The following is a 21897-nucleotide window of genomic DNA, read 5'->3' on the forward strand; positions in this document are numbered from 1 at the left end:
TGCTCGTCTTCTCCGTGGGCCCTTGGCCACAGGCCTTCCTGCCCCTCGCAGGCCCTTCTCCGTACCGCCTGGGGTTGAAACAGCTGCGGACGCCCATCTGTTCTTTTTTTTTTTTTTTTTTTTTTTTTTTAATTTGAGAGAAACACACAGAGTGCATTCCCGTCCGCCAATTCATTCCCCAAATGCCCCCAGTGGCCAGGGCTGAAGCAACGAGCCAGGAGTGCAGTCCAGGTCTCCTGCGTGGGTGACAGGATCCTGATGACTTGAGCCATCGCCGCTGCCTCTCGGGCTGCATTGGCAGGAAGCTGGAGCAGGAGCGGGTGTGGACCCCAGGCACGCTGATGGGGGATGCAGGTGTCTCAACTGCTTAGCTGAATGCTGCTGCCCACCCCCCCCCCCATCTTCTTAAACACCTTCTGGAACCCCAGCGCCCAAGGAATAAAGATTAAATTTCTTAGCATCTCAGAAAATGCTCCGCGTGGTGTGGCCCCAGCCTTCCCCGAGCCTCCTCGCCTTCCCCTGTCTGCTGTCCATCCGATTAGCTCATTTAATCAGCAGCTTTATCCCTGACGCTAGCAGACTTGAACTGACGACACCCTGGAAGCTGAGTGCCTTGCCCGAGGGTGCACAGCTTTGTGCATTGAGGCCGGGTCTAGAATGAGTGTCTGCTCCTGACAGCCCAGGCCGTTCCCTGGACGTACAGTGCCTTCCTTCCTGGCAGCCCACCTGCTTAGGGAGCTCTTCTCCATCCCTCCCGTAGCCATAGAGGCCTGAGCGAGCAGGGCCACTGTAGGAGGTTACGTAGGTGGTGCCACACCCAGGGCACTTGCTCAGTCAGGACCACCCGTGCACCAGGCCTGGCTGGGTGGGAGGAGGGCCCTTTCCTAACTCACCCCGCAAAGGGGACGTCCCTAAGTGCTGGCAGTAACCTTGAACCGAGCAGGCCGTCCCGGCACCTCGGTGGTGTTGGATGAGGACGTGGCAGAGGCAGGCAAGTGTTGTGGCAGCTGGCTCACCGACGAGGCAGAGGATGCCGTGGGCCACTCCTGCGGCTCTCTGCTCTCCTGGCACACAGCCTGGGTCCCAGCCGCCTGGGACGTCTCTGGGGGGAGGGTGTACCGCCCTTGCCCTTCAGGTCAGAAGGGACCGCTGGGAGCCCACCCCGGGGGAATCCGTGCAGATTCTAGACTCTGCCAAGTGCGTTCCGCTGGGGACGCTGCTAACGTCATGCAGCTGAAAACCTGGCTGCGGGCGGGTCCGATTGCCAACCAGTAGCTCTTTGAGTCGTTCGCGGCTCCCCTTGGGAAAGTCCCCCTCGATCAGCTCATCACCAGCCAAGCTGCCTGCCACGCCCTGAACCCCGGCTGTGTGCCGGGCACCCGTTAGGAGTTAGGAGGTACGGGTTCTCAGTTCACCGAAGAAACGGGTTTGTATTCTTACTCCCATTTGAGCAGTGAACAGACAGGCTTAGCGAGGGGGCAGCAGCCCAGCTGTTAGCTAAGAACCAGGTTGTCAGACCCCAAAGCTTCTGCTCTTTCTCGGGGGACACCTCAGACCGTTTGTGGAAAACAAAGTGGAAAGATAAGTCTGTGCTGATGTAAGGAACTTGACATCCTTGCGTGGTTCTTTTACAAGACATTTTCCGTGAACTCCCTGAAGACCCCGTGCACGTGGCCCCTTGGCTTGGCGGTGTTGCAGGGAGAGGCCGCCGTTGTCTTGTAGAACTTTGTAGACTGAGCTGGTTTGAACCTCGCAGCCATGCAGTGAGGCCAGCCAGGCGGCGGCTACTGCCTTTGCCTGACACGTGGTGCAGCTGAGGCCGGGGCTCAGGGCCCACCAGGGGTCGCACAGGCTGCGTGCAGCAGAGCCCAGCGTGCGGCCCGTGCCCGCTGAGCGCGCTGCCTCCAGGCTGGCTGCTTGGCCAGGGAGCACAGCACGTGCCTGCTCTGTTGTCCCTGGGACTCGGCCTCGCAGCTCCTTTCTCGTGCGTGGCCTGATGCCGCCCTCCCCTTCTGTGCTGCCCCCTGCAGTCCGGCGGGCGGGCAAGCCGCTGGTGGGAGTCCTGCTGGGCTGGGGACCTGGGCGGGGGCAGGGGGGGTGCTTTTCTATACTCGGCTCAGGCTGTAATGAGACCGGTGGAGAATACACTGCGGTCTTTTTCTACTTCAACACACGGTGCTTCTGGGCCATTTTAGGTGGAAAGAGCTGTTAGGCCGTCACGAAACACCAGACACCGGAGTGAGGGAAGAGGTTTATTGGGGAAACTGCAGCAGACCGGAGGGGTGGGGCGAAGAAGGGAGGAAAGGGAGAGAAGGAGACTGTAAGAGAGAAACAGAGAGGAGAGGAGCTAGCGAGGAGACAAGAGAGACGAGAGGGGGAGAGGAGAGGAGAGCAGACGAGAGGAGCCGATAGAGCCACGTGCTCGGGAACAGGCCCTTTTAAAACTTGGCCAGGGGGCGGCCAGGGAAGCAGGAGCAGCGAATCCCATTAGGATGGGGGTGGAGCTTGGCACCGGTGGTTGGGCCATGTGGCCACCAGGCTTCCAGCAGTGGCGGGGGGGGGGCTAGAGCCTAGCATGGTGTCAGGGTGTAGATCGCGCCATAGATAAAACTGCGCCATTTTCCTAACGAGCAGGCTCAGCCGAGTCAGGAGTGGGGCGCGCACTGCCCCCCCCCCCCCCCGCCAGCCGTGAACTACATCCGGGGCTCACGGACCACCGCTGGTGCTTACGAATGGGCTCCCGGCTGTGCGTCCCAGGGCCATCCCCGTGCGCCCTCCACCCGTCTCCTTTGTCAGGTTCCTTAAGAAAGTCATCTTGGCGTGCAGTTTCGATTTTCCTGGTGAGCAAGCAGATTGCTGTGTTCTGCGAGAAAAGACAAGGCCTGGGGCCTACCCAGGTGGGCTTTTCCTGTGGGATAGGTGTGCAGCTCCAGCAGGCCCGGTCCTGGAGGGCTGAGCCCCGCATGGCAGAGCCCACCTCGCTTGCTTCTGCCCTGCCTCCCCGCCGGCTTCACCCTCGTGCAGACAGGCTGGTCCTGGGTGCAGGCTTGGGGAGCCCCGGTAACCCCTTCACCCGGTTGTGGGTATGGACTGCCCACGACTGTGTTGAGCCACCCCAGACGCCGGGGCAGGGCCCCCAGTCCTGAACCACAAGGAGAGGTGGAGAATCTCCCAAAGAACCGAGGAGCCCTTGGCCGACTGAGACGGGGAGTGTGTGCACCGCATCGCGGCTGCGTGAGGAACATTGACAGGCGTGCTGAAGCTTTGTCCGCGTCTGCACGCACGATAAAGTCTGTAAAAGCATGCATGATTGGTCTCTGTTTTACAGCTAAGGAAACTGGGTTAGAGATGTAAAGTGGCACTGACTCCCGTGGTTAATTTAAGTGGCAGAGCTAAATCTCCGGTTTCTGCTTGGAGACGCTGCCCCCTCTCGGCAGGAAGTCGTCCATACTGGAGTGCTTTAGTTATCAGTGCCTGGAATGAGTTTGGGAGGAGCCCGATCATCAAAGCAGCTGTCTGCTGGGACCCGAAATGCTCTGTTCAGTGACTGTGTCTGCGGCAGAGTGAGCTCGGGAGGGCGGGCTGATGCCTGCAGGGCACACAGAGCCCAGGAGCACCTTCTCGCTTCTGTGCCAGTCCCCAGCGGGGTGGGGGCCGGCTGCTCCAGGAGGGGGCTTCCAAGAGAGGAAAGAATCCCAAAGGGGCTGGTGGTAGTGGGGTTTTAAGTATAATTTCGAAGGAGAAAAAGCTGACAATCAGACTGGCATTAGGTTCCCAGGCGGGACAAAGCCCATCAAAAGGCCTGGCTTACAGTGTTCCATCCTGTCTGGCTGCTCCTGGTAAAACAGAAACCATCCAGAGGGTGGGGTGGGTGACCTGTTCGCTCCCTTGCTGTTCTCACGGTGAACTGGGAGATTCTGAAGGAAGGAGGGCGGCCTCTTTGTTCTTGAGGAAGATAAAGTTGTGGGGAAGGAAGCACATATTTTCCACCCCGAATTCCATAGGGATCCCCTGACCTGTTACCCACTTGACTCCTCCCATTCCATCTCCCCAAGATTGAAACCCTAACTTCTGTTAGGGGGACTGGGCCATGACTGCTCTGGCTGCTGCTTGCTGGCAGGGGGGACAAGGCAGGGGTGCAGCAGGAGGGGGCTCCTCCAGGGGGGTGCAGTGCCAGCTGCAGAAACGGCTTCCATCGGAGGTGTCATGTGCACGGCCACTGAGGTTCTAAAACCGCGGAGAGAGTCCCTGTGGGAGGCCCTAAGAGAGGTGCCTACACCACGAGCAAGCTCTTTCGTTGAGAGGTGAATAGCAACTGACACAGGCTTGAACGTCGTCAGGTGGGCCTCAAGGCCTTGCCGGCTCTGAGGCTCAGCCCTATATACTTGGGATACGTCCTAAGGGAGGCACCCTGCTGACTTCCATCACCTGGCTGGCCTGGGAGGAGAGCTGGCTCAGGAGACATCAGTTAACAGTTCTGCCTGCAGTGTTGCTGACCCTGCCTGGCCGTCCCCTCCGCAGCGGCGGTTACTTCGGAAGCCGGGCCGAGCGAAGGGCTCTTCAGCTCAGAGCTAACAAGCTCTGGCTCTGACGGGAGCCCTCCGACTCCAGGGCAGGTCTGTTTGCAGTGACCCAACTCCTGGCTGGCAGAGCTGCCAGGCTCTCCATCAGCTGACTTCGGCTGCAGCCCTGGCTTTCCACACCGAAACCCAGTGCAGTGGGCTGGCCTGTGGGTCTCCGTGATCGCAGATGTGCAGTCTGCTGTGCGAGGCAGCCATTGACTGGCCTGCCGCCTCTCTTGACATTGCTCCTACAGCCTAGCGTCCTCTTCCTCCTGCTGTGTGTTAAAGCTGACCAGAGGGAACCTTTGAGGGGGTGCTCCGTCCCTCATCTTTGGTGGGCTACACTAGAAATCTGCAGTCACAGGTGGTGGAATAAGGACACCTCTCTATTCTGCGCCTCTTTTCCTAACAGTAGGCACGGCACGCTCTGATGGTGGTTTTCCTTTGAGGTGCACAGTCAGGCTTTTGTTACGTGAACCGTGGTGGGAGACCTGAAGCCAGGCCGCGGGAGCACCCCGGGGGTTTCGCGAGGGCACGTTCCTGAGTGGCAGTTTCTGTTCAGAATGTTTGTTTCTCGAGCTTTTCGCTCATACTGCCCAGTAGCCCTCCCCAAGCGTAGCCCGTTTCTGTTCCCATTGGTTGTGAGGAAGAGTTGTAGATTGGTGCCTCCTCACACGGGGAACCAACATTTTAGGAGAAGATGTGCAGAACAGAGAGGAGGCAGTGTACGAATTTACAGCCAGACCAAATTTCTGCAGAGAAAATTTGTAGAGGTGGGTGACCAGCTGCCTGCATGCGCACTGATGGAACGCGGGGCAGAAGGCCTGGACCCCCAGGGGCCAGGCCTTTTTATAAGGAGGGCTAGGGGTGGGGGTAGGGAATTCCTGGAACTGGGCGGGGCCCTGGGAACCTGGAAGAGAGTGCAGGGTAGGGTGTGAGACCCACGTGAGATTCAAGAGCAAGGAATACGTCCCCAGGTTTGTCTTGTTTTGGGCAGTGAGTGAGAACGGCTGAGGCTTATGTCCTGGTTCCATCTGCCCAGTGGTTTGAGTCCTGTTCCTGCTCCACCCAGCACCAGTGTCTGCTTCTGTATGTGAGACACATGCGTGTTTGTCAAGGTTGTAGTCAGACTTCTTTTTAAAAAAGATTTGTTTGTTTGAAAGGCAGAGTCACAGAGAGGCAGAGGCAGAGAGAGAGGGAGAGAGAGAGAAATCGAGATCTTCCATCTGCTGGTTCACTCCCCATATGGCTGCAACGGCCAGAACCGGGCTGATCCAAAGCCAGGAGCTTCTTCCCGGTCTCCCATGCGGGTGCAGGGGCCCAAGCACTTGGGCCACCTTCTACTGCTTTCCCAGGCCACAGCCCAGGGCTGGATCAGAAGTGGAGCAGCCAGGACTCTATGGGATGCTGGCACTGCAGGTGGCGGCTTTACCCACTATGCCCCTGTCTAAACATTTTGGTAATTGTTTAGGTCTCTTTGATGACCACCAAGGTTAACCATTAAAAGACCACTAACAGCGTCTTCCTTCGCACCTCTGTTGAATACAAACCCATTTTGAACTTCCCGTGGTTTTGCGTCAGCACTTGGTTTAATAACTGGCCTGAGAGCTATCCTCAGGGGCTGTTTCAGTCACTTGACGTTAGCCTAAGAGGACATTTAAAGTGGTCTTTCAAGGGCTTGGGCCCTGAGGCCTGTTTTTAATTTTGAACACAAGAATCAGTTCATGAATATTTCAGCTGAGACCAAAGGTCATCCCTAAGATGATGGCTGCCCAGACAGAGGTGAAGTCCAGTGTGGCCTTGATAATTTTCGCAGGTGTTCCTGCTGGGAGTAGAGCCAGCGATGCATGCCGACGTGCCCCTCGAAGGAGGCCTGGACGTGTTCGTGAAGGTGATTGCCAGCCCGTGTTTGCTAGGCTTAGTCTCCTGCAGGAGGCTGGGGTGTCCGTCAGGTGGGCCTCCGAGGCTTCGTGTGTGGCAGGGCCGTGTAGGTGCTTAAAGAGCAGACACACAGCGTGCCTTCCCGGGGCGCAGGGAGGGGCATGTCACGTGCATTATCTGGTCATCGGGCCACAGCGTTGGTGTCTGGTGTTGGGGACAGGGGCCTGTCCTTTGGCCAAAGCCAAGAGAACCCTGAATTCCAGCCGCTCCCTGCCCACGCAGCTGCGAAGCGCATCTGGGCTCTCACTGTTAACCACTCTTGGATCCAGGCCCAGCTTCAAAGAGATCTGTGGTCACGGAGGCACAGAGGGACCGGGGAGGGGCAGTGACGCTGCTTGTCAGCTCGTGCCCCTGGCTCGGGGTCCCACGGCAGGAAGTGTCAAGACACCGGCTGTAGCTACCACGAGTCTAAGAGATTTATAGCCTTACTTCTGTGCCGTGCCAGGCGTCGGGACGCAGAGCTCCCTGTCTGTAGGGGGCGGGAGGCGGGCCCTCCTTTACCCACCTGGGCCCTGAGTCTGGGGTTAGAGACTTGCTTCCAGGGCTCCAGGGAAGATGTAGTTTCCAATTAAAGCCACCAGGGGACTGTCACTTCACAGCGCCGTCCCCAGCGGTAATGGGAGCGAAGTGACAGAGCCTAGGGGACCGTGTGGTCCCTGGCTGCTGATCTGTTCCTTGTCTCGAGCCCCTCCCTGGGCACTTGAGTGGTGGAGGGCCCTTTGCCTGCCCTGGGCCATGAGCCGTTGCTTCCACGGAGCCAGCCCTTTGACAGGGCTCGCTGCTGTCTGCAGCGTGTCCCCCGTGGGCTGCGCTGGCTTGCACCCATGTGCAGGTATGGCCCTGGGGGTGCTCAGGTCCTGGTCCAAGAGGCTTTTGGAGTTTGGCTGGAGACTCAAGGAGCTTCTTTGAGGGTCTCTGCTGAGCCCAGGAGGAAGGGGAAGCCTAGAGCTGCAGGTGCACGGGCCTCCCTGTTTGGAGCTGCAGCCCTACACACGGCATGGTGTGCCTTGCTGAGCCAGGCCGAGAGGCCTGGGGAGTCCGTGGCGCGTCCCTTCTCCCCGCCTCCCTCTCTCCAGTCTCCTGCATCCCCGCCTCTCTCCTCCGTGTCACGTCTTTGTTTCTCACCCTCCAGTGCCCGTTGGCTCTCCTTTGCCCTCCAAATGCCCGCTGGGCATGCCCGCCCCTCACCACTGGAGTCCTTGCAAACCACTCTTCATTGCTCAGGCTGCCGTGGGGGGCAACTCGACCCCTGTCTGCCTAGGTGGTGCGCCTGTCTCAGGGCAGCTCTGTCCCACCTCCTGGAGGTCCGAGCTTCGGCTGCTGGCCGCTGGCGCTGGCCCCGGCCCGTCCTTTCTGGTGGCTCAAGGCCGTTCACTACCACTGGGAGGGTGATTCTCTCTCAAGCCTGTGACCCCTCAGGCTGAAAACAAAACTCCAGAGCTGCAGCAAGGATTCCCATGCACACTGTTAACAGTTGGTCCCTTTGGCTTTATCGTTCTGTGTGCATGGGAAAATGGGTTTACCAGATGAGTTGATTTTAGTGCAGACATTTTTTAGATCCATGCATAGTTTTTCCATAACATGCCAGCTTCATGACCCTCATATGGGTCAGTTATTTTGGTGGCTGTCCCTGAATTTAGGTTTATCCCGTGTTTCCCCGAGGTTAAAGTCAGGTTACGCACTTAGGGCAGGGGTGACAGAAGCAATGTGTCTTTCTCAGTTGTTCGGAGCAGAGGTCAGGTCTACGCTTGGACAAAGCCTGCTTCCCTCACTGCTTGTTTCCCACTGGGCTCTGGGCTCACCAGCCACTCTCGGGGCCCTGTCCTGTCCCTGTGCTGCCTGTGGCACACTCGGTCACACCGCTGGTTCGTAGTGGTCTGTGTCTCTCTTGGGCTTCCCCGTGAAATTCTCGATTCTGGTGTAGGAGACGTTTCTAGAATTCAGGTTGTGTCTGGCCTTGTCCATAGAGGCTCCATTGTTTCCTGTACTTTTTCTTTCTTTTTGAGCTTTATTTATTTATTTGAAAAGAAAAGTAACTGACACAGAGAGAGATCTTCCATCCGCTGGTTTGCTCCCCAAGTGCCTGCAGTAGCCAGGAGCTCTGTCTGGGTCTCCCCCGTGGGCGATGGGGACCCAGTGCGCCGGCCATCGTCTGCCGCCTCCCAGGTACGTTAGCAGGAAGCTGGCTCAGAGGCGTGGGAGAAGCAGTCTGACGTTGCAGAACGGCCTCCCGAGTGGCGCGTGATCCGCTGCACCGCTGCTCCTGCCCTGCCCGCCCTTCGCCCCGTCCACGTGTCCACGCAAGAGCTGAGGTCATGCGGTGAAAAGAAGGGGGCACCGTGGGAGCCTGAAGCCGTGGGCAGGGGCTGCGGTGGAGCCCAGGACCCAGTGTCACTTAGAGGCTGGGGCAAGGGCAGTGCTTGGCCGAGGTGCGGATTTTTCGCTGACAGCGGACGGTCCTGGGGATGAGAACTTGCCGAGGAAGGGGGCGGGAGTGCAGGCCGGACCCCGGGAGCGGTCGCCTCATCCGGGAGACCAGCGAGAAGCTGCTGCACAGCCGCAGGAGGAGCGTGTGTGTGGTCGGAGGCCCCGTTCTCCCCATGAGGCACAGGCCCTGGGCGTGGGAGGCAGCAGGCGGGAGTCGGGCTCCCGAGGACCCCTGGCTCCCGGTGCTGGGTGCCGGGTTGCTTGCGGCCAGTGTGTGCCAGCTGGTGAATCCCGTCTCGCTCCCGTGTGCGGCGGCGAAGTTGCAGTTAATATAGTAAGGCCTGTTTCTCAGAAACCGGCTCCAGAGTTTACAGTTCCGGTGCTGGCACGGCTCTGAGTGGTCCTACCTAGCCACGCCCTCCTGTGATGGAAGGTGAGAACTGGAGCCCGGGACCTGCAGGTGAGCTGGGCGGAGCCTCCCGAACCCCGGGTCTGTGGCCAGCGGCGTGGCCCACAGTGGCGCTGTCTTGAGGAGATGGTGGGTCGCCTCCCCTTATCCCCAAGCAGTACCTGGGACTCCCAGGGGTGCCAGAAATAGCCTTGCAGGTAGTGCCAAACCCTGGGAGTACGTACGTATTAGGTGAAGCTTAGTTTATCGATGGGGCACAGTAAGATTTAACAGTAATGGCTAATAAAATAGGATACTGACAGCAATACACTGTGGCAGAAGTTATTGTAACCATGTGAATTGTTTCTGTTTTCCACATCCTGCCTGAGCCACTGTTGGTTGTGGGAAACTGAGGCTGAAGATAAGGGAAGCGCTGGGGCGGGTCAGGGCGTTCTCTGGGCAGCGGCCGCTCTCTGGAGATGCCGGGACCCCGGCTTTGCCAAGTCCGCGTCCCGCTGTGCTGGCACGCGCGGTGTGGTGGGCCTGCCCTCTTGGGAACCCCCCCCCCCCAATCCCCAGTGGGATTCTGCCGGGAGGACGTCGCCCTCCGCCGTCTTCTGCCAGTCCCGGCCTGGCTGGATCCACGGCCGCCCCAAGTGCCTCTGGGAGCTTCCAGGATGCTTCACCTGCCCTGTTCTTGGCATGGCCACGCCCACCCCTGGCCAGGACTAACTTCCTCCCTCTCCCCACGCAGCTCAGTGCTGGGTCGGCGCTCCCTCAGGGTCCTGACGCGCAGCCGCCCCTTCTGTCCCTTACGGAGTCCTCGCCTGGCTGTGTCTGTCCCGGCGCTGCGTTCAGTAAGCCACCCCTCCGCCTAGTTCCTGCACGTCGCTGTTGGGCTGATTTCCTAGTAATGAAGTCTGGGCGTGCAAGGATTTCCTGGGCTGTATCTCCACAGCCCTCATCCGACTGTTAGTGTGGCACTGAGTGTTCCTGCTACGGGGGCCTCCAGTGTCTCGGCGGTGGGCTTACGGCCTGCCTTTTCATTAGGCGCAGATCTGGCTGTTAGGAAGTTCTTACTGCCGTTGAAGCAGAATAGTTCTCTAGTGCTTGCTCGATGGGTGTAGTGTCTTCCTGACTCTTTCTGCAGATAAGAAGTTTGTCTGAGGTCTCTTTTGTTTGGGATCTGTCGTGTCTCAGAAGTCAGCTGCTGTGAGGCCGGCCTCCCGCACGGGTCCCGTGGGTCTCGAGCGTCCCTCCGTGTCCATAAAGGTGACACTGGACGTGGCAGTACTGGTGGCGTGGGTGTCCCCAGCAGTGAGGTCGCTGTGGCACCGTAGCGACTGTTGTGCCTGGGAGCAGTGAGCTGCCCTGCAGAGCGTGTGCAGGGCCGGAGCAGAGGAGGGTCTCCTTGCGGTCCCTGCCCCTCAGGAGGGGCCATTCACGAGGCGTCCTATTACTCAGTGAGACGTGGCAGTGGGCTTTGGGCTGTCCCAGGGCTCGTTCGGCTTCTCCGCCACGCCTCCTGTCGCAGGGCATCCACTCGTCCCCAGAGCTCGCTGGATCCCTGCTCAGGTCTGAGCCGGCCGCCCCCAGGCCTCTGTGCAGCTTGAGCTGCAGTCGCAGAGCACTGCTCTGTTCCTTGATTTTCCATGTCTGCTGTTGTGGACTTCCTGGACAACCTCCTTAAGTCACTCGGAATCTGTAGATAGCGAGACTGTGAAGTCCTCGCGGGTATGAAAATACCTGACTTTGCCATCACTGGAATAATGGTTCAGTTGGGTATGAAACCCTTTGGTTCAAAATAAATACCCTTTAGGATTTTTATTGCATTTTCAATTTTCTTCCTGCAGTCTAGGGTTAGTAGAAGCTTGATAATTTGATGATTTATTTTTCTGAAAAAAGGATTTGTTTATTTCTTTGAAAGGAAGATTAATACAGAGAGAGGGAGAATGGAAGAGAGAGAGAGAGCGAGAGAGAGAGAGAGAGAGTGCGCTTCCATTTGGTGGTTCACTCCCCAGGTGGCTGCAGCAGCCAGGGCTGGGTCAGGCCACAGCCAGGAGCCAGGAGCTTCATCCTGGCCTCACACGTGGGTGGCAGGGGCCCAAGCACTGAGGCCACCATCCACTGTCTTCCCAGGTGCATTAGCAGGAAGCTGGATTAGAAACTGCATGGGGCTGATACTGGGGCTTACGTGGTTAAGCCACCGCTGTGGCACCGGCATCCCACGGGAGCTCTGACTGAAGTCCTGGCTGCTCCACTTCCGGTCCAGGTCCCTGCTGATGCGTCTGGGAAAGCAGTGGAGGACGGCTCAAGTGCGTGGGCCCTGCACCCACGTGGGAGACCTGGATCTACACTTCATCCTGGCTCGACTCTGGCTGCTGCAGCCGTCTGGGGAGTGAACCAGTGGGTGGAAGACTCTCTCTGTAACGCTTTCAAATAAATAAATAAATCTTAAAAAAAAAAAAAAAAAAAGGGGGAGGGAGGGAGGAAGCAGTGAACAGAGCAGCAGGATGGAAGCCGCTCTGCGTTGTGGGGTGAGGCGGGGTGCGCAGCGGCCGGATGCCTGGCCCGGGTCTCTGTGGGCGCTCTCCTCTCTGCCTTCCCTCGCTGTTCCCAGCTTCTCTTGCTCAGAGCAGTGCAGTGTCCCGAGAGCAGGGTTGGGCGTGAGCGCTCTGGGGACCTTCACCCGGCCTGTCCTGGGAGGAGGTTTGGTTCCTCCGTGCTGGTTCGACGTTGGGACCCTCAGTGTCGGCTGTCTTTCAGCTTCTTTCTCTTTTTGCTTTTGTCCTGGAGGCTTTTCCCCGACTTTGTCTTCCAGGCGTTGGAAACACTGAGTTTTTCTTTTTTTTTTTTTTTAATTTTTTTTTACAAGAGAACAAATCCACTTTTATTTATTTACTTTTCAATAGTTTAAATCCTTGAGGGGTACAGCATCACACGGATTCTGTGTCCAATGGCCCTCGCAGGAAGGTTGCTTCGGAATTTGGCACGAACCACGCCACTGTTTCCGTGAGCACGAGTTACCTTTCCCCAGGTTACTCTGGTTTTGTTAGGTTTGCCGCCAGGAGTCACTGTGGTGTTCTTTGCTTTGTACACATAAGCACACCTCTTGCCCAAGTAGAATTCAGTTTCCTCCCGAGCATAAACACCTTCGATTTTAAGCAGTTGCCGTGTGTTCCCTTTGGTTCCGGAGACCTCGCTTATAGCTAGCAAAAATGGCCTTGCACCACAGTCTTCCAGACATAGCTGCCTTCTAGAAGTCCTGCTCCCTGCAGGCCTCCACAGTCTCCAAGATGGCCATTGAGTTTTCTATCTGTGGAATTTCAAAATTCCAGCAGTGGAAGTCCGAGGTCCAAGAACTCTCCCTTTTCAGAAGATGACTGCTGCCCCAGGCTGCGCTGGTGTTCCGTCCTTCCGCGCGTGTCCCGTGTCCTTGTCACTTCTGCAGTTGTGCGTCCCCCATTGCTGCCTTTGGCCCAGAGATGATCTGTTCCCCCGCTCTGCTTTCCATGCCCTGGAGACGCAGCTGCGGGTTTTCCCTGGGGCGGTGCTCGGGCAGTGGGGTGCCCCCTCGCACGCCGGAGTACCTGCATCTGAGTCCCACATCCGCCTCTGAGCCCAGCTTCCCGCTGATCTGCACCTGGGAGGCCGCAGGTGTGCACGCGGTGGCTGTGTCTGCACCCGTGTGGGTGAGCTCCTGGCTCCTAGCTTCTCTGGAACGTGAACTGGTGGATGTGAGATCCCACTCTCCGTATGTCAAAGTCGTAATTTTTTTTTTAAATGAGCACTCAGATGCCTAGCTCATCCTCCAATTAAAAAAATAAATAAAGCTTTGTGCCTTCATGCTGCCAGTTAAGTGTTCTTCCTGTCACGTGACAGCTGTTTTGGAGGAAGGGGAGGTGAGTGAGTGGACTTGGCCGTCTGCCGTCACCGCCTCCCTCTGCGCTCCCGTCTAGAAGGTCGCCTCAAACCCGACTTGGGTAGTTACTATTTTGGAACAAAGTGGCACCAGTAAAAGCTGCTGCCCACATCGGGCTTCTGTTTTGAGTGAATTTCCAGAAGACCGGTCAGTGGCCACCCTGAGGGAGAGTGGGGTCCCCGTGCAAACCAGGAGGCCTCCCGCGAGCTCTGGGTCCTCACGTGGCTCCTGGGCACAGCAGGGGAGGAAGACCCCTCTGCCACAGCCGGCAGTGGCCTGGAAACCTCTGGGCGCAGCCCCCAGCCCCTCTCTCGGCTCCCCTTTCACTGGGCCTGTAGTATGCGGATGGTGGTCGGACCTGTGGCCTCCCCTGTGGCTGGGGTGAGAGGGTCCTCAGGCCTCCTCCCGGATTTCACTGGGAAGACCCCTCAGCAGTACCCTGGGGGAGGGGCCCAGGGAGCCCCTGACGGGTGCTGCAGGGGTCCTCCTGGGAGACTGCAGACGGGGAAACCCTGGGAAGGTGAGCCTGGAGCTGCTGCCGGCTACCCTGAGGCGTGCAGCCCCCTCTCCACGCCCGCGCTCACTGATCTGGGGGACGACTGCATCACTTGTTAGCCTAAGGAAGCTGAAGGCTGGCCGGCCCTTGGGTTCCTGCACGGTCCTTGCCCTGTGCCCAGCCCCCCTGCCTGCCCTGCCTGCACAGCCATCATTGTCTGATGCCCTCCTGCCCCATGTGTGCGTTACGTTCTCAGTGAGCTCTGACTCAGCCCAGGAGGAAACAGTGAACGCTGTCGTCTCTGTCCCTAGATTACGTCTTCCCAGACCTCACCGAGAAGGCAGGTTCCGTGGAAGACGGTGGCCAGGCCCAAGAGCTACCGAGCCTCCCCTCGGGCTTGCCCAAGATGAATCTCGTTGAGCCCCCCTGGAGTATGCCTCCTGAAGAGGAGGAGGAGGAGGAGGAGGAGGAGGAGAAGGAAGAGGAGGAAGAGGAGGAGGAGGAGGAAGAGCTGCTCCCTGTGAGCGGCTCCCAAGAAGAAGCCAAGACTCCTGCCCACGACGCTCCTCCCACCAGCAGCCGCCAGACACCAGGGGCCACCACACCCAGGCCCGAAGGCCCCGGGGACCAGGCCTCGTCAGGCGCGGAGGTGGAGAACAGCGTGGAACCCAGCCTGTCAGCGCCCTCCGTGACCCCGAGTTCACTGACCCTGGGGGATAGGGACTTCACCAGCCAGGAGGCAGGGGCCACGATGCTGCCAGCTGCGGGGCTTGGGGTGGAGTTTGAGGCTCCCCCAGAAGCCGCCGAGGAGGCCACTGTGGGGGCAGCTGGGATGGCTGGCAGGCCAGGGGCGGAGCTGGCCTCGGCGCCGTTCCCTCACACCGGAGCTCCCAGTGGGGCTGAGGCCCTCGATGAAGGTCACCCTCACCCCAGGACCCCAGCCTCTTTCCCACTGGCCCCCCGAGATGTGGAGCCCACGCCCTCCTCTGCTTCCTCGGGCCCAGAAGATCTCAGCCAGCAGCCGCAGCTGCAGCCAGGGCAGGCGGTGGAAGCGCCATCCAGAATACCCTGGGACTCCACTCAGGTAAGCGCAGGTGCAGCCCAGCCGCGCACGGGCCAGCGTGGCGAGGTGGTAGCACCTGCCAGCCAAGGAGCCCCGGCCACTCACACACGGAGACCGTGGCTGAGCTGGGGGGCGGGGTCTGGCCCAGTTTCCGTTTGTTCCCTGCGACCCCCGTTTCTCCCAAGCACGCGCACCCCCGGACAGCGCGAGGGAGGGAAAGGTGTCCCAGGCGCTCAGCCCGTGTGTGTGGCCCACAGAGCGTTGGAAAGCAGCTTTGCTGTTGAAGTCCTGCTGCCGGGCGCCCTCTGCAGTCAGCTGCTTGACGCAGGCCCCTCTGCCTTCTCTCGCTCAGACTCCCGGCTCCTGGGCCTGCCCGTGCAGACGCTGGCAGCCCCGCGAGCCTGCGCTGGCTTCCGCCCAGGGCGCTCTCCCCGACGCCCCTCCTGCTGCCCTCCTCACCGTTGCCCTTCCTTCTGTCTCATTGGACAGGTGATCTGCAAGGACTGGAGCAATCTGGCTGGGAAGAGCTACATCATCCTGAACATGACCGAGAACATAGACTGCGTGAGTGCTGGGCCAGGCTCTGTCAGCAGGGATGGGGCGGGGCGGGGCTTAGTCCTTAGGGAGGAGGGCCGCCCGCACTCCCGCCTACAGAAGAGGCGTGCTCTCCTAGCGAGATTCCCCCTGCCTCCCTTGACCCCGACCCCGAGAGCGGTTGTTTCGTTCCCTGCGCAGCGTCTTCTCGCTCTGACAGTGCGGGACTCTTCCTGCAAGGTGTTTGCTCCCTGCCTGGGTGGTTTCCACCTTTGCTTTGGTCTCGGCTGTTTGATTTACGCACTCGCGTCTCTGAGTGAGTTGACGGAACCTGGCCAGGAGCTGCGAGCTGGGGCGTGGGGCCGCCCCGTGCAGCACCGCCCTTCCTCCTGGCGAGGTCATGGTCTTTGCAAGGAGCTTGTGTCCCCCTGGCTGTCCTGTTTCTAGGAGCCAGGGTGGGGCAGAGGACAGGTGAAGCCGTGTGCATCAATGTTAATATGCATGGCCCCTGTCCCCACAGCCGGGCCGGCGCCCTCAGGTTAGAAACCATCTCTCGCAGTCTTCATCCAGGGACGAGGGCCGCTGTGCAGCCCTGGGAGGGGGCTGGGATCCAGCGGCTGTCCACGCAGACCCAGCACGGCGTTCGTGCCCTCCCGCAGAGGGGACCGGGGCTCGGTGCTGCTGCTCCGGGGCGCACAGCTCACGGCTGCACGGTGTTCCCCGTTTGGGGTTAGGGTGCAGCTCTTCACGGCGTGTCAGATCGGGAAATTCTCATCCCTCCGCTTCCAGGATCCATGTTCTGTGGCTCCTATGGCTTGGTGCTGGCCCTGGCGGTTTGAGACCCTGAGCCCTTGGCCCGTGCTCAGCGGGTTGAGGGAGGGGGACGGGCATCGTCTACGCGAGGGCCAGCCGGAGGCTCGTGTCCTCCCCACAGCGTCAGTAGAAGCTGCGGGCTCCCCAGAATGCGTGCGTTCCTTCCTCTTGCTGGTGCTCGATCCCTCGCTTGTGGCCAGCGAGGTCCTCTGCGCATTGGCCGCTGCGTCCTTGGTCTTCTCGCCTCGTGGTGCGGCAGGACCCTGCCTCGTGTCCCTGCCCCAGGCGGGAGTCCGCGCTGCCCTCGGCGTGGACAATGGCTCCTGGCCGCCACAGCGTGCGCACGGGGCTCTCTCAAAGCTTTGGGACGCGTGTTGAGCAGTCGAGGCTCAAGCGTGAGTCTCGGTTTCCACACAGTGCCTAGATACTGAATCGCTTTTATTCTATTTTCCTTATTTTTATGGTGGATTTTTATTGTGATATAAAACACAGAACATAAAACCTGGCATTGACCGTTTCTAAGGTCGGCAGTGTCAAGCGCATTCACATTGTTGGCAAACAGATCTCTTGAAGCTTCCATTTTCTTTTTTCCTTTTTTTTTTTTTTTAAGATTTTATTTATGTATTTTGAGAGGTAGAGTTACAGATAGTGAGAGGCAGAGAGAAACGTCTTCTATGCTCTGTTTTACCCTCCAAATGGCTGCGATGGCCAGAGCTGAGCTGATGCCTTTGATCTTTTTTCGGGTCTCCCACGTGGGTGCAGGGGCCCAAGCACCTGGGCCATCATCTTCTGCTTTCTCAAGCCGCAGCAGAGAGCTGGATCAGAAGCGGAGCAACCGGGACTCGAACTGGCAGCCACATGGGATGCCGGCGTCACAGATGGAGGATTAACCTACTGTGCCACAGCACCAGCCCCGAAGTTTCCATTTTCAAAACTGAAATCCTATAGCTGTCAAGCAACTCCCCACTCCCCCACGCCCAGGCCCTGGCTCCCACCTTCCACCTCTTGTCTGTGAGTCTGACTGCGCTAGGTGACCGCACATCCGTGCAGTCAGCGCTGTCTGTCCCTCCGTCTGGCTCACTTCCCTTGGTTTAAAGTCGTCCGGTTCACCCGTGCTGAGACACGTGTCAGAGTTTCCTTCCCCTTGGAGGCTGCGGAGCACGCCAGCCTGTGCGGAGGGCGCAGTGGGCTCCTCCGTCCCTCCGTCCGTGGACACCGGGGTGGCTTCTGTCTTGTGTCTGTTCTGAACGATGCTGCCGTGAGCTCTCTTGGAGACCCTGCTTCCAGTGCGTTTGAGTCTAGACCCAGAGGCAGGGTGGTAGGTCATTCTGCTTTTAATTCTTAGACTCCCTCCTGTCTTCCTCGGTGGCTGCACCGAGTCGCAACCCCGCTGGCGCAGTGCCAGGGTTGCGGTTGCTCCGCGTCGTCTTTTCTGTCGTCGTCGTTTTTGTGTAGTGGCCGTCCCGACAGATGTGAGGTCACATCTCCCTGCGGTCAGCTGCTGACTTGTGAGGCTGAGCATCAGTCATTATTATTACCGATCCGTGCTGATTCCACTTCTTACTGTTCACTGCAGTTGAAAGGCAGAGAGGCAGACAGAGGTCTCCTGTCTGCTGGGTCATCCCCCGCTGCCCACAGCAGCTGGGCTGGATCGGGCTGAAGCCAGGAGCCTGGGATTGGATCCGAGTCTGCTGCGTGGACGGCAGGGACCCAAGCGCTTGAGCCGTCACCTGCTGCCTCCCAGGGTGCAGGTTCGCAGGGAGCCTGCGCTGGAGGCAGAGCTGGGGCTCGGGTCTGGGCTTGTAGGGGTCCCAAGGGGCGACCTAACTGCTGGGCTGAGTGTGCGCCCCAGTGTTTCTTGGGCTTCATTGGCGAATTCGCAGCATCCTCTCATTAGCTCCTGTGGCCCCTCACACCCCCCGCCCCACCTGGCTCCAGGCCCTTCTTCCCGAGGGGCCTCCGTCGTGCCTTGCCTGCTGTGTCGTTCATTTTCATGCTTGCTTTTTGTAATTCCATGTGCTGACGCAGTCGCAGACTTACAGAAAGAACGAGGAACTCCCCGGTGCCCCTCGGTCAGTGTTACCGCTTGTGCAGCAGTTTCTCAAATCGCTCGTGAAAAAGTTTCGCCCCTACCTGTAAATACCTTAGTTGTATTTTTTGAAAACAAGAATTTTTTTTTAGTTAACCCTGGAACCGTGATCAGAACCGGGAGATTAAAATAGGCACAGGACTGTCCTCTCAGCGGCTGCCCTGCTTGGACTTCTGCAGCGGCGCCTGTAACGTTCATTGTGGCTTCCTCTGCCCTCGCGCAGGACGCGACCCAGCGTCTGGCGTTGCATTGGCTGTCGCGCCCCGGGGCCTGCTTCGAGCCGGAGCAGTTCCGCCGCCCTCCTGTGTGTTTAATGCGCATCGCGTAGTGCAAGAGCCACAGGAGAGCGTGTACCAAAAGTGATGGGGTCTCTGGAGCCCGCGTCTTCAGAAACAGACAGGGAGGGGAGCAGCACGCGCCCCGGAAAGGTGTTTCCTGATCCAGCTGCTGTCCAGCCGTTCCATCCTCAAGATGGAGAAAAACGAGCAGCTTCCGCTCGTGTTCCTGAGCTCTCAGAGGAAGCTCTGAGATCCTCCCGCCCCCAGGAAGACCGGGGGGATCAGGTGCTAGTGGCGAGTGTCACCTCCCAGCTCTAGAAGGCGCTAGAACAGTGCCTGCTGCGGAGGCGTGAGGTTCTAATCCTGTGCCCAGCCCACCAGAGCCAAGTCCCGTGCAAAGACGAGCGGGAGGGAGATGCTGGCCGAGAGAGGGCTGCAGCGCAAAGCACTGGGCAACTGAGTGGGGAGCACTGGGCGCGTGATGCACCCCCTCCCCCCGGGTGTCCCAGGCTGCTTTGCACTTGCCCCACCCCAGGGAGAGTACAAAGGGGGTGTGCACAGGAAACCTGACTCAGCGTTTCTCCGAGGGGCCCAAGTTCCTGTTCAATGAGGAAAGGGATCTGGAAACCAAGATCTGAGTGGCAGGTGTGCTCCTGGCTGTGGGGCTGTCACTGCTTGCAGACCCCTCCCTTTTCTAAAGATTTTATTTATTATTTGAGAGGTAGAGTTACAGACAGAGGGGGAGAGAGGGAGAGGGGGATGGAGGTCTTTCATCTGCTGGTTCACTCCCCACATGGCCCTAAGGGCTGGAGCCGGGCAGATCTGAAGCCAGGAGCCAGGAGCTTCTTCCGGGTCTCCTATGTGGGTGCGGGGGTAGTTCGGTTGGAAGAGGAGCAGCCGGGACTTGAACTGGTGTCCATATGGGATGCCAGCACTACAGGCAGAGGCTTAGCCCACGACGCCACAGGGCTGGCCCCCTGCCAGCTCCTTTTAGAAGAGCTGATACACACAGATCCCTGCGTAATAGGCACAAGTACACGTGCACACATGCTGTTAAACTGGGTGTTCAGGGCCCCCAGCCCCAGCATGTCGCTGGCCAGATCCTCTGTGCTCCTGGCTGAGCCTTAGATCCGCAGTGCACCTGGGATGATTTTGGTGGCTGGTGTGCGGCGCGGGTCTCAGCCTTCCTCTCCGCCTCCCCTGGGTTAACCAGTTGTCCCAGCACCGAGCTTGAATAAGCACTTTTCATCTTCACAGGAAGTCAGGACCGTTGCTTACGTTCACAGGTGGGAAACTGAGGCTCAGGGAGACAGAGTACTTTATTCAAGGTCGCAGAGCCGCCAAAGGGCAGAATCAGGATTTGACCCAGGTTAACTTGATTCTGAAGCCAGAGCTTTTCACCCTTGCCATGGACGCTGAATTTTCCCATCTGCACATGGGCGGTATAAAGGCTGTGGCCATCAGGCCCTTGCAGAACTGACACGGTGGGTGTGTGGGCTTGTGCCAGGAGGACGTGGGGCATGGGCAGTGGACAGACACTGCACACGACAGGGGCATGCATGCTTTGTAAGCAGCGGGACCACTGGGCCACAGTGCGCACCTTCACCCAGGCAGGTACGGGCATGCAGGGAAGGTAAGGGACTGCAGGGCCAGGGCTCTCCTGCCTGTGGGCAGCTGCTCCCGGATCCTGAGCTGAGGCGCCTGCTAGGCTGGTGTCTGTCCGCACCTGATACTTGGCCTGGTGACAGGAAACAGAGGCTAGAGGTTGGCATGACAACCAGGGCACAGCTCACTTGCTGGGGCTCCTGCAGGAGGGAGATTAGGAATAGCAGGGGCCCACAGGGGTGGCCTGGCTCTCAGCTCCGTGGCAGGGCACCTAAGAGAGCTGAGCAGCCGGGACAGCCGTGTCTGGCCCAGCGCTTTGGAGGCTGGGGGTGGGAGAGGAGCTGTCTTACACTCACGGGAGGGGTTGGGGGCCACGGGGCACGGACTCGGCACCACAGCTGGCCGCCTCTGAGCCTGAGCCCCGCCCCTCGCTGCGTCCTGGCTGAGGGCAGGCTCTTGCTTGCGTGTCAGCACGTTGGGAACCCGAGCAGTGAGAGCATCGCCTGGGAAGGAAGTGTCCGTCTCCGGGTCCCTGTTCCCAGCACCGCCTCGCCACCGCTGTCAGTTCTCGGGCGGCTCTCGCCGTCCACCGGCGTGGGGCCGGTGGTCCTCCCACCTCGGCCCGGATTCTGGCCACTGTCCTGGGGCGGTGTCCCTCTGCAACCTGCCGCCCGCCCCCCGGGGCAGCCCTCCACGGTGTGCTTGCTGTCTGGTCCTCTGTGAACTTCGCGCTGTGCAGGCCCAGCTCCGAACCCTCGCTCTTCAGCTGTGGACACTCACTCCGCTGGAGGCAGAGTGGACCGTGGGAGTGTGTCTTTGCGTCCCTGCCCCTCCACGCCCCCCCCCCCCCCCGGCCAAGCTCACAGCTCTCTGGCCGGCCCCAGGGCTGGCCAGAGCTGCCTGCCTGGGCCTGAACAGGGGGCTCTTTCTGAACCCGTAGGAGGTGTTCCGGCAGCACCGGGGCCTGCAGCTGCTGGCCCTGGTGGAGGAGGTGCTGCCACGTCACGGCAGCGGCCACCACGGGGACTGGCACATCTCCCTGAGCAAGCCCAGCGAGAAGGAGCAGCACCTTCTGATGACGCTGGTGGGCGAGCAGGGTGAGCGCGGGCCGGCGGGCGCGTCGCCGATGAGGCCTGGACACTGGGTCCTCACGATGGCAGGCCTCTGCGTTAGGGTTCAAGGCGTACCAGCAAGCGTGGGCCCTGAGGAGAGGGGCAGGGGCTAGGTGGTTCCAGCACGGTGTGCGACACGCAGGCCCTGCCACCGTAACTGGAGGGGGCTTGTCCCGGGAAGCAGGTCGCGGTGCCGCGAGGATGTGTGGTCATCCGCAAAGCGTGGCGAACGCGGCCCAGGGCAGCTGCGGGGGAGGCGCCGGGCTGACAGCGGCGTTCCTTGCCCTCAGGGGTGGTGCCCACGCAAGATGTCCTTTCCATGCTGGGCGACATCCGCAGGAGGCTGGAGGAGGTAAGGACGCAGGGACTCGGCCCCTCTGAGCCTGGGGGACAGCAGGCCTCCCTGGGGACGCGGCTGCCCACGTGTGCAGTTCAGAGGAGCAAAGCCAGGGCCCTGCTCTGGGCAGGCTCATGGCCGGCCTTCCGGAGTCGCTGCCTGGAGCGCAGGGAACACGCGGAAGTTCCCCGACGGGGCAGCGCGTGTGGCAGCCGTGAGGGGAGGGGGCAGGAGGGGGCAGCTGCAGGGGCATGAGGGGGGAGTGGGAGTTGGCTGGGTGGACAGTGGGGGACAGAACGATGGCTCCAGCAACACGAGAGCTCTCCAGGC

The 21897-nt window shown here is 59.7% G+C and overlaps 1 protein-coding gene and 1 pseudogene across 4 annotated transcripts in view; one reads left to right on the forward strand and one right to left on the reverse strand.

The window, feature by feature from the left end:
• The window catches only part of PODXL2 (podocalyxin like 2), a 39493-nt gene that overhangs the window by 14811 nt on the left and 2785 nt on the right, over positions 1-21897 (forward strand). For 3 of the 4 annotated variants that reach the window (XM_051852598.2, XM_051852597.2, XM_070051010.1), the window contains exons 3-6: positions 14048-14820; positions 15289-15363; positions 21059-21215; positions 21521-21582. In XM_051852598.2, coding sequence (XP_051708558.2) covers positions 14048-14820; positions 15289-15363; positions 21059-21215; positions 21521-21582 — 1067 coding nt within the window. The remainder of the gene's footprint in view (positions 1-14047; positions 14821-15288; positions 15364-21058; positions 21216-21520; positions 21583-21897) is intronic. The other variant, XM_070051011.1, reaches the window with a different exon arrangement.
• LOC100359043 (large ribosomal subunit protein eL33-like) lies at positions 12157-12638 on the reverse strand (annotated as a pseudogene).

The sequence above is a fragment of the Oryctolagus cuniculus genome, chromosome 10, assembly GCF_964237555.1.
Source record: "Oryctolagus cuniculus chromosome 10, mOryCun1.1, whole genome shotgun sequence".
NCBI classification, from domain to species: Eukaryota; Metazoa; Chordata; class Mammalia; order Lagomorpha; family Leporidae; genus Oryctolagus; species Oryctolagus cuniculus.